The 12,272-nt window shown below is 32.4% G+C and overlaps 2 protein-coding genes across 2 annotated transcripts in view; one reads left to right on the top strand and one right to left on the bottom strand.

Annotated features, from left to right (window-relative positions):
• Nucleotides 1–5,995, bottom strand: part of LOC114331963 (uncharacterized) — a 52,907-nt gene extending 46,912 nt beyond the window's left edge. The window contains exon 1 of the mRNA XM_050650940.1: nucleotides 5,836–5,995. Coding sequence (XP_050506897.1) covers nucleotides 5,836–5,895 — 60 coding nt within the window. The 5' untranslated portion in view covers nucleotides 5,896–5,995. The remainder of the gene's footprint in view (nucleotides 1–5,835) is intronic.
• The window catches only part of LOC114331958 (ATP-dependent helicase brm-like), a 120,696-nt gene that overhangs the window by 50,131 nt on the left and 58,293 nt on the right, over nucleotides 1–12,272 (top strand). The window lies entirely within an intron of this gene.

Here is a 12,272-nt window from a genome sequence, read left to right as displayed (position 1 = left end):
TTGAGAGATAATGTGTACTTATGTGTGTAATTTGAACGTTACGATATTAAAAATGACTCATAGCACACGCCGCAGAAACAACAGCCACCTGTCTGTCGTATCTATTCCTTTTTATTTCAAACTGTCAGCATTGTTTAGGAAAGACTATTTAAAAAATTCTTTTATAAACAATCGTCTTTAGTATTGTGTGTCTTGTATTGTTCGCTTCCATTTGCTTACGTTTGGGTTTGGTGTTTTTTTTTTTAGTAATTTTAATGAGTAGGCAGGTACTGTGCATATTTATAAATATATTTCATGTTATTTCAATTCTAACGGAGTTTATCTGTAAGTATACCGTATTTTATTAATTTTTACCATATTCTCCGGCTATCTCGGATTTTCGATAACCCGGATCGGTCTCGGTCCCGATTAATCCGAGTTATCGAGGTTCCACTGTATATTCAAATGGGAAATAAGCCACATAAATAAAATATAATAAATAATATTTTTTAGTTTTTCGATCTGTCATTCATTTAGCGAAATATTTTTTGTCAACAAGTCAAATAAAATATAATAAATAATATTTTTTAGTTTTTCGATCTGTCATTCATTTAGCGAAATATTCGCTTTTTTCTTGTGAAACTTTGGGACTCACCCATTTCCTTACGCCCGGCTCAAATCGTCAGATTTTTGAAATATACTCTCTTTTGCATGTACTTAACTTACCTTATCTTAATCTGACAATTTCGAGTTTTTTTAAGGATAGATTTTTTTAACGAACTCCCCTGTGTTAAGAGCCAATATATGGTAGAGGTACATCTGCAGGTACCAGGTTTCTCCCATATGCTAATCTGACGCGCTCGAGTAACTGCAAAAATCCCCGCTTGGGCTCCCCTACCATTATCTCGAGAATGGGCAAATTTCAAGAGAAATCGTCAGACAGGTCGATTTTTATTTTTAAATTAGGACTTTTTGGCGTATATATAATACTAGTGACGTCATCCATCTGAGCGTGATGACGTAATCGATGATTTTTTTAAATGAGAGTAGGGGTTGTATGATAGATCATTTGAAAGGTTATTTAATTCTCTATTCACTAATATAAACATTAACATAATTATTTATACAGGGTGTACAAAAATTTTTTTTTTTTATTAAATTAACTTTGATTAAATTTGACAAATAGAAGAACATTTTTTGTACACCCTGTATAAATAATTATGTTAATGTTTATATTAGTGAATAGAGAATTAAATACCCTTTCAAATGAGCTATCACAGAACCCCTACTCTCATTTAAAAAAATCATCGATTACGTCATCACGCCCTGATAGATGACGTCACTAGTATTATATATGTGCCAAAAAGTCCTAATTCAAAAATAAAAATCGACCTGTCTGAGGATTTCTCTTGAACTTTGCCCATTCTCGAGATAATGAATTTATGCAAACTCAAACGTCCTCACTTATACTACAGTGTCGCGCCCGCTTGATTAGCAATTAAAAAAACAAAGGGGTTTTCGATATTTTATTGCAAATAACTCTTCGGGATTTCATCAATTAATGTTTAAAGAATATCTACGTACCTTGGCAACATTGAAATTTTTAGATAAATGTCCGATTTAGGGTTAAAAATGGGCGATTTCGCAATTTTCAAAATGTTCAATCGCTTATATGACAAAAACTATTAACTAAAGAGAAAAATCACTAAAGATCTTTTCTGTTTGTAATGATTCAAAAAACCTGAAAAAAATTTGTTCGATGCAAAAAGAATAATTTTAGGAAACACCCCTAATCTTTCCCCTCGCCTGGCAAGGTCTTATGCTCTTCAGAATCGCATGTCATTGTACACATTTCTTCTAAATGACTTACTCAAACACATACTTAAATTTAAACCTTACAGGAGAAAGTTTATTTTACCACCTAAATTTTCGATTCGCCTGGTAGATACACGTGCACCGCTGAGGCCTGCCAGGTCATGGTTTTTAGCCTTGGTGTGCTATGAATTATCACTCTACAAATTTCTAGCCTTACAGGACGACCGTTAGTCGGAGGGTTAACTAGCTCTTAGACTATAGCTAGGAACCACATGGAAAACGTTTTTATTATCAATTTTACGCAAAAAACGTTATTCTTCATAAAATGCTCTGAATAGTCAAAAATCTAAAACTCAACCATCAGATATCAAATTTTATCAATTGTATACGAGTTATGTCAAAAATATGAATTTCGTTAAAGAGTAAAGTACCTTTATATTTCAGAAAATCAAAAAATGCTATTATGAAAAGTTGTTTGAAATTAAAAACTATGTTTAAATATACAATTGCATTATTCTAATCGAAAATTGTTTTTCAATTTTTTTCTCAAATTACGGATACTCATCATCATTTTATTACAATTATGATAACTATTTTATTATCACTTTTACGAAAAAAAGTTATTCTTCATAAAATGCTCTCCCTGGTCTAAAATCTAAGATACAACCATCAGATATTAAACTTTTTTAATTTTGTTCGAGGTATGTAAAAAATGCCCTAAAATGCCCTAGAGTGGAATCCCCAAGGAAAGAGAAAAAGAGGTCGCCCAGCACAAACTTGGAGAAGATCCATCATGGACGAGATAAGAAGTCAAGGAAAGTCTTGGAATGAGGTGAAGGCCCTAGCGCAAAATAGAACCCGATGGCGCGTTTTCACTGAAGCTCTATGCTCCACTTAGGAGTTCAAGAACATTATATATATATATATATATATATATATATATATATATATATATATATATATATATATATCAAACAAATGAAATAGAGAATGTGGAAAAATCCCCTTACGAATAACTCACACATCCACTATTTCTGGCTGGGAAAAATTTTTCGAATAGAATCAAAGATCCAAACACCAGTTCTTAGAAATGTGTTTCGCCCTCTTCAACCAACGTGGGCTCATCGGTAAAGATGAGAGGTTGAATATCTTTAGACACATTCCATCAAAAAACAACATCCGAGACATAGACATAACAGGAGCGTAAATCTACGCCCAACCTGAAAATGACAGTCTCAAGTTTTAATTCCCTAATTACTTTAGAATAAGTAAGATAATGTTTATGAAAAAACAAAAGATGTAGATCTTTGAAACACACTCAGTGATCAAAAGATCCACAGGTACTGGTTTAACGACCACTCGTACGAAATCAAACAAATGAAATAGAGAATGTGGAAAAATCCCCTTACGAATAACTCACACATCCACTATTTCTGGCTGGGAAAAATTTTTCGAATAGAATCAAAGATCCAAACACCAGTTCTTAGAAATGTGTTTCGCCCTCTTCAACCATATATATATATATATATATATATATATATATATATATATATATATATATATATATATGCTTTCTGTTGTTTTCCGGGTTTGACTCCGCGTTGAATAATTTTGGTTTTGATAAAAACCATTATTTTGACGACGTTTCGGCAAGATCTCACTTGCCATTGTCAAGTCAGGTAGTTCCGCTTCTCGCTGCTGCTTGAAGTAAACTGAATTTTTACTTCAGTTTACTTCAAGCAGCAGCGAGAAGCGGAACTACCTGACTTGACAATGGCAAGTGAGATCTTGCCGAAACGTCGTCAAAATAATGGTTTTTATCAAAACCAAAATTATTCAACGCGGAGTCAAACCCGGAAAACAACAGAAAGCACATATAGCTCCCGCGGAAACTTCAAGTGTAACATATATATATATATATATATATATATATATATATATATATATATATATATATATATATATATATATATATATATATATATATATATATATGTATATATGTAAAAAATATTAATTTTTTCTTAAGAGTTAAGTGCCTTTATTATTCACAATATTTTAATTAGAAAGATGTAATTGAACACTAAAACAAATTTTTCAATTCGAAACAACTTTTCTTAATTACAATTTTCGATATTGTGAAATTTAACGATACTTTACTCTTGAGTGAAATTCATATTTTTTGACATACCTCGTATAAAATTCATTAAATTTGATATTTGATGATTGCATCTTAGATTCTATACGATGTAGAGTATTTTATAAAGAATACCTTTTTTTCGTAAAACTGATAATAAAAAAGTTATCAATAGGTTCGCAGACATACTGTATAAGAGCTAAAAAAAATTTTTTTGTTGAACATTTATTATTGTTGAAGTTTATTATTAAATGTATTTTAGGTCAGTTTTACAGAAAAAAGGTTTGATCACTTTATATAAACATTTTTTTAGCTGGTAATTTTCGGTTTTTGTATTACATTTTTGTTATCTTTCTTAATTTTCTCAAAAAGAAATAGTCTATTTCATTTCTAAAGTAAAATAGTGCATTTTAAAGATTACATCCTAAGCTTTAAAAAAGCACTTACAAAACTGTAATAGATCTGTTCAATTGTTCAAACTTGAGTAATACCGTCTTAAAGTGGTGGTAATTCTATAAAACTACGAAGATTTCAAAAATTACATTTTTTAAGACGTCATATCATTTGAATTAAATTTTTGAGATTTTTTTTGAATGAATTATCATTTAGTACGATGCTTGAAAGGTAAGTTGTTTAAAATTCAGGGTTTTATAAGAAAAATTGTATTCAAACTGGAACATGAAGTAAAAACCACTTCTATGTAAAAGGTATATTTACTAAAATATTTTTAAAAATCCCAATGGATTCAATAAAATGTGTTCATCAGAACGTTTTCAAACCTATCGGTCCATCATCAGTGAATTTGGATACTTGCAAAATAGCCTCAGAACCAAACAATGGTTGTGATTATAAATAAATCTACATTATGTTAAAATAAAATTAAAAAGGCTAAACGCCGATGTTCAAGGATTCAATCAACCATCTATGGTTGATTGGGTCCTCGGGTAGAGTTTCACCATGTTCCCAGAGGTTTAATCCTTGAACATCGGCGTTTAGCCTTTTTAATTTTATTTTAACATAATGTAGATTTATTTATAATCACAACCATTGTTTGGTTCTGGGGCTATTTTGCAAGTATCCAAATTCACTGATGATGGACCGATAGGTTTGAAAACGTTCTGATGAACACATTTTATTGAATCCATTGCGATTTTTAAAAATTTTTTAGTAAATATACCTTTTACATAGAAGTGGTTTTTACTTCATGTTCCAGTTTGTTTAACTATAAGGTATACAGCCAACCCAGGGAACTACCCCTTTTTAGTAAAAATTGTATTAGTTACACATTTTTAAATCATTTTTAAACAAAATTCATGTAAGGCTCACTTTCCGCCCCCCTCCGTACTTATGCCGATACTTTTTATTTATTTTTATTATAACCATAGGATAGCTTAATTATTCTTCTTTTAGGTTCAATTTGTAAAATTTCATTTGATCCATTAGTTAAAGAATTACATGAAAATAACTCAATCGTGCACTTCGACGTACGCTAGTTTACAGTGCGCCAATGTTTGTGAGAAGGGTGACTTTAGCGTTATAAATAAAAAATTATAGAAGATACAGATTTAATTTTAGAAAATTATTTATATAAGGTTTTTTTTGTAAAATTTTCTGACTTTTTCAATGGTCAAGTCAATTTTGTTCTAAAATTTATATTTTCGGAGTTATTTAAAAAAACATCAAACTTCGTAGTTCATTTGTTTAATAAAAAATGAAGCACCCACCTCTCGAGTAGAAGTTTTTGATATGTTGTTTATTAAACATTTCTTAATGAAATTACAAAAAGTTCTATCTTGTTTGATTTTTTCCGAATTGAAAATCTATATGCACTCCCCTATAACATATGTTTCAAATGTGTACATATTCTAAAAAATATTTTTAATATAACAGTAAAAATTACTTACCTGTCCCGCTTCCTTTATCAAGGGCAACACGAAATCGTAATATTCTTGTACAGAGTCCATTACATCTAACGACTAGATACCTATTACTGCTGTCAAATACTAATTACTAATGTTGAGACAGAACGGAATATTATTGTAAAAATTAATAGCCTTGGTGTAGATTGGAATTGTTCACTTTCAGGATTTTTACAGGGAGATACAAAAAACGTTTATGCTTTTTGGAAATACGAAAAAATATGTAGGTACTAATGATTTGAAAATAAGAAAAAGTTGATATAAATAAACTGACAAAATTATTTAGGAAGCACATTCTTCAACATGTATGTGTATTATCCTTCTTTTTCTTCTTTTGGCATGGGCGGCTCGTGATAGTAGAAGGTGGTGAGGCACACTACACCTGAGGAATTTTATTATGATGGTTAGCTTCTCTTTAATGGCCGGAAGGTCGATTTTGTGACGTCATAACGCTAGGACGAAGCTAGGACAAATAATCCCGGACAAAAATCCCCACAAATTATCCCTGGACAAAAAATCCCCAGACAAATAATCCCCGGACAAAAAATCCCCACAAAAAATCCCGGGCAAATAATTTCCTCCAAATAGCCTCAGTGTATAGAGTTATTTTGAATTCCAATTCCATATCGAAAACTTCAAATTTTACGTAACAAAAGAGTGTGAGTTTTTTCAAAAATCGTGGAAGATATGGGGAATGAGGTAAGGCTGTGAGAATCATATTCCAATATTATTTGCTTAAATCTTTTGCTCACTCTGATTTGAATAACTACGTTCAAAACATTGCCATTGTCCAAAAAAATGTGTGAGGATTATTTGTTCGGGATTTTTTGTGGGGATTTTTTGTCCGGGGATTTTTTGTCCGGGATTATTATTTGTCCGGGGATTATTTGCCGAACCCTCGCTAGGGCGTCTACAGAACGGCGCCGTATTTATTTTAATGCTTGCAAACGGTATTAAAATATTAAATAACAATTTTATTCGCAAAAGAGTAGCAACGAAAGCTCTAAGCCTCCAACAGGTTCACACTCATAGGAGCTGTTTTTTAGCTAAAAATATCATAATCAAAATAGCATATCAAACCAATATGAATCAGATGTTTCGTCCTTCCTTGGTCTCATCAGCGTTGTACAGTCATATTAAGCAAACTTTACATTACATACCTACTACATGACAACAATGGACTACTGATTCTGTTAATATTAATCAGTTGCCAAAATGAAATTATTGTACACAAAGAATATACCCATAAACACGTGATAACTTCATTTTAGAACCAATCTTATATTGTAAATGTATTGAATATAGGGAAATACAAGCAAGCAAGTAAGCAAATTACTGTTACCTATATTATAAGATTGATTTTTATGTTAAGTAAACTAAGGGTTAAACTTCGTTTTTTTGGTACTTTATTTTATGTTTTTTTTTATAAAAAGCGTGCTTATAGAAAATAAATCATTTTAAAAGAAAGCATGATTTCTAAATTTTTTATTTATTTATTTAATTGGCATTGATAAATGCCACACAGCCAGTATGACATTGATAAAATCTTCTAAACATAATCTAAACTAATATAAAACTATGTATATCTAAAACTACTTTACAAAACTACAATACAAGCGTCCATAGCAAATAAGGGAAGCAAGGTCAAGTACTTAACTTCATAACTAAAAAACACATGTTGAGGCATGCCTCAAGGATGGATGAATTTCGTTCCCAGAATTGGTGCCACATTTTTCAAATTTTGCCGCTTTTACTGTCCCATTTTAAGAAATGAGTAAATAAGAAAGATAATTTTAAGAAAATAGTATGCTAGACAAGGAGGTTTAAAGCAAGCCTCATCTGTAATGATTTGAGAAAGTTGGAATGAGATGCATGATGCATATAATACTGGCACGTGGAAGACGGATACAAAGATAAAGAGTCAGGGCCGTACCGATTTTAATTTTTTTCATAAAAATAAAGTTATTTAGGAAATTTCAAAAAACTAAATTATATTTAAAAAACTGATTATGAAATAACGAAATAACGTAAATAGTCGATTGATATACTGGTGAGGCACTGCCTCACTTGCCTCATAGGACAAGCCGCCACCTTTTGGCATCATAACCCTGGATAGGTATTTGCATATCTGGCTAGGTCCTTCCTACATACCATCTCTTACGCCCTTCTCCTCCATTGTCTTACATTCATAGTTTTTAGGTTGTCTTCCACGTCAACCAATCATCTCGTTCTTTGTCTTTCATTTTTTCGTCTTTCTATCGACATCCATTGTAATATTTTCTTTATTGATTTTGTATTTTCTTATCTCTCTGTACAGGTCCCATCATCATCATTCTCTTTGCCTTATCCCTATACGGGGTCGGCTTCCCTAATTGCATTTCTCCACACAATTCTATCTTATGTGATATCAATGTTAATCCCCTTTACCAACATGTCCTGCCTGATTGTCTCCCCCCAGGTCTTCTTTGGTCTTCCTCTCCTACTTCTTCCAGGAATCTGCACTTCAGCTATTCTTCGTATTGGGTGATTAACGTCTCGACGTTGAACACGACCAAACCATCTTAACCTATGCTTTCTCATTTTAAGTTTTCCTTAAAAGGAAATTCCTTAAAAGGAATTTCATTAAAAGTTTTAAACCTTTTTCCTCCAGAGCTTGTCTCCACTGTCCCAGTTTTTGTTCTATGTCTCTTTCACTATTTCCTATTAACACTACATCATCAGCATACATTAGGCACCATGGAATGATACCCTGTAGTTTCGCTGTTATCTGGTCCAAAACTAATGAGAATAAATAAGAACTAAGCACCGAGCCTTGGTGCAATTCTACTTTCACCTGAAATTTATCAGTCTCTCCCACACCTGTCCTAACACTAGTCGTTATTCCCTCATACATATCTCTCACAATCTTTACATATTCACCAGGGACTCCTGTCTTATTGAGTGCCCACTACAGAATCTCTCGAGGAACTCTATCATATGCTTTCTCAAGATCAATGAATACCATATGAGCGTTGGTCTCTATTCCTGTATTTTTCCATCAGTTGCCTTACAATGAAAATTGCATCTGTTGTTGGTCTGCCCTGCCTAAAGCCAAATTGATTATCGGATATTTCGGTTTCTTCACGAATCCGTCTATCAATCTCCCATGTTTTCATGGTGTGGCTAAGTAGTTTTATAGCCCTGTAGTTTGTACATTGTTGTATGTCTCCCTTGTTTTTGTAGACAGGTACTAATATACTGCTTCTCCATTCATCTGGCATTTGTCCAACTTTCATAATTCTATTAAATAGACCTGCTAGCCAACTTATTCCTGTCTCTCCCAATGCTCTCCATACTTCCCCAGGAATATCATCTGGCCCGACTGCTTTTCCTTTCTTTATTTTTTGAAGCGCTTGAGCCACTTCCTCGTGTGGTATTCTGGTAACCATTGCTGTTACTGTCTCCGTTAACTCCACAGGCTGTCTGTGAAATTCTTCATTTAATAAACTGTCAAAATACTTTCTCCATCTCTTTTGACGTCCTTTTCGTGAATTAGTATTTTATTATTTTCATCTCGGATACATCTAATCTGATTAAAATCTTTTGCTTTCTTTGCTCTCTGTTTGGCTATGTTATATATCTTTGCTTCGTCTTCCCTGGTATCAAGTTGATCGTATAGGTTTGAATACGCTTATGCTTTAGCTTTTGGTACTGCTACTTTCGCTTCCTTTTTGGCGACCGTTAAGTTTTAACAAATCTTACAATATTGTGCCCTTAATTCAATTCATTAATCTTGTCATTTCACCTGACTCTCTATGTGCCCATGTATTATCCACTTTCCACTTTATCCACTGATTGCATTTTACCATATTTTTAGAACCGTTATATCAACTTCTTTACGATTCAGTATTCACTGGAAAAGAAAAACAAAATAGTTCCCCTCCAAATTTAATGATATATTTTCGGAATCATTTTGTCATCTTAACGGACGTTTAGTGTCCTGAGATCCTGAGGAATGTACAAAATCCTTTGGTGTTTATTCCTCAATTGGTTTTTCTGCTTTATGTGCCTCATCGACATTGCCGATTACCATAGCGAAGGCTTCAGCCTTCGCCTTCCTATTTGAGAATAAGTTACAGTATCCTGTATCTATTTTTTCCCATTATTGTAGTATTTGATAGGTGTACTGGAGGATAGGTATACTGGTAGGATTCAATACTGAAGTTTCCAGAGAGTTCTGGAAAACAAGTGGAGTTCTCAAGAAAAACGAAAGCAGTCAAATGGGGAAATTCAATTTCCAAAACAAAGCATTCAAGCAATTTCCAAAAATGTGTTGGATCTTATTTATATGAATTTCACATTTTAACTTTAATTTCTGACAAATTAATAAGACTTATTTTAACCAATTTTATTATTAATTATTTACAGACATTCCCTGTATCGATTCCTCGTGAGTTTTCTTTACAACCTTGATCTTGATTTGGCGAACCGCATTCATTTTTATTTATTAAACTTCAATTAGTAATTTTAGCTATTTTTAATTCACAGATAACAGTATGTTCAGATGTAGACTGCGAAACGTTCTGCAATGTTAACAATAAAGAAGAGACCTTGACACACTGCTTTCAAGGGCAGGTTACTTTAGACAGATTTATCACGTGTGAGATAGATGTAAACAATATATTTTATTTGCAGAGTTTTTATTGTAAATAAATGCAATTTGTTTAACCCATAATAACAATAGAAAAATGGTCAGGACGTCACATAAGTGAGGTCTTTGATATATACAATTAAAACAAAAACAGCTACTAATACTAATACATACCTTGGGTAATTGTTTATTTTATTTATATTTTTGTCCTAGAAGATGAATCTTTGTTTAATATATTAATAATTGTTTTTTTTTAAATAAAAATTTTAAAAATTTAAAATAAAAATGGTATACATTTTTATTATTTTATATTAGTATTACTCCTATAGAGTAACTAGGTCCATTTTCCGTTGGAACTTTACCAAGCTGCAGACAGGGGTTGTGAATTGCATATTGTAGAATTCCTTCCCTTTTGTCTTCACTGCAGCATCCATCTGGCTTGCATATTGTAGAAGCCTTGGAGGTGTCACCAGGAAAATGGACCAATAAGTTTTTCAATTAAAAATCTTTAAAAAATATTTTATTTTACAAATATTTTTAGGGTCTAGGACGTTTCATCGCCGCCAGTTCATCGCCGCCGTTTCGATGCCGCCGGTTCATCGCCGGCCACCCGTGTTGAGCTGCCCCCCCCCCCACTTGCAAAAATTAAAAAACAAATAGCCCTGATTTATGAGCTCTCATATTCCGCAAACTAAAAATTTTGAGCTCGTTCCACTGAGCAGGAATTTAATACCCTAGGGGGGGGGCTGAGTCAGCCCCCCCACTACTTAAAAATAGGAATATTGAATCGGTTTTTGCGGCAGAATTACGAGCTATTTATGAGCTCTTGAAATTATATAGTTTCGATTTTTGAGCTCATCCCCTTCACCCCCAAACAACCCTTTAATTGATTTAACTTAAGAGAAAGATGCTGAGAAAACTTAAAATATATCGTATTGCGAATATAATTCCTATAGCTTATATACTCTAAGAATAAACTATTATATCAAGAGCATTTCGATTATTGAGCTACAACCCCTTCGCCAGAAAACCACCCTATCTTCCCGGCTTAAGAGAAAGTTGTACTTAAAATGCGTTAAACTAATTATTTGGCGACTACATATCATTTAATAATTTATAAGCTTCCAAATTACGCGCATTTAGATCAGTAAATTGCAATTTATTTTGTATAGTGCAGTCACTGAAGGTAAAAATAAACGATTACCTTCAATTTCGGTGAACCTTCATCGATTTTCACGAAAATTGGTCAGTGGTTAGAGGATACGTCAAGAAACAAAGGTGACATGGTACCACCTTGCGCCTTTACCCTGAGGGTGGATACCGCTCCTTCTCGGGGTGAAAATTATTTTATAAAAAATAACTGCACAAATCAATAAAAGAACAAATTAAAAGCAAAATTTATTATATAAAGTTAATAAAATAAGTAAATACTTTTTAAGTTATTAAAGATCAAAGATTTTAATTATTTGTGAAAAAATGCATGTTTTGAAGAGGTTTTTTTTAAATCACTGAAAAACTGTAAGTTTTTACAAAAAAGTTAATAGTAGTTTAATTCGTATAGCTTATATTCTAAGAATAAACTCTAAAATCACGCGCCTTTCGATTATTGAACTACAACCCCTTCGCAAGAAAACCATCCCATATTCCCGGCTTAAGAGAGGGTTGTACTTAAAATAATTTAAATTAATTATTTGTCGACTATATATTGTTTAATAATTTATGAGCTCGCAAAATATACGCATCTCAATTATTGAATTGCCATTTTCTTTCTATAGTGCAGTCACTGAAGGTA

This window comes from Diabrotica virgifera, chromosome 5, assembly GCF_917563875.1.
Source record: "Diabrotica virgifera virgifera chromosome 5, PGI_DIABVI_V3a".
Classification (NCBI taxonomy): domain Eukaryota; kingdom Metazoa; phylum Arthropoda; class Insecta; order Coleoptera; family Chrysomelidae; genus Diabrotica; species Diabrotica virgifera.
The sequence above is the reverse complement of the archived record's forward strand: the minus strand, read 5'-3'. Positions and strand labels throughout refer to the sequence as shown.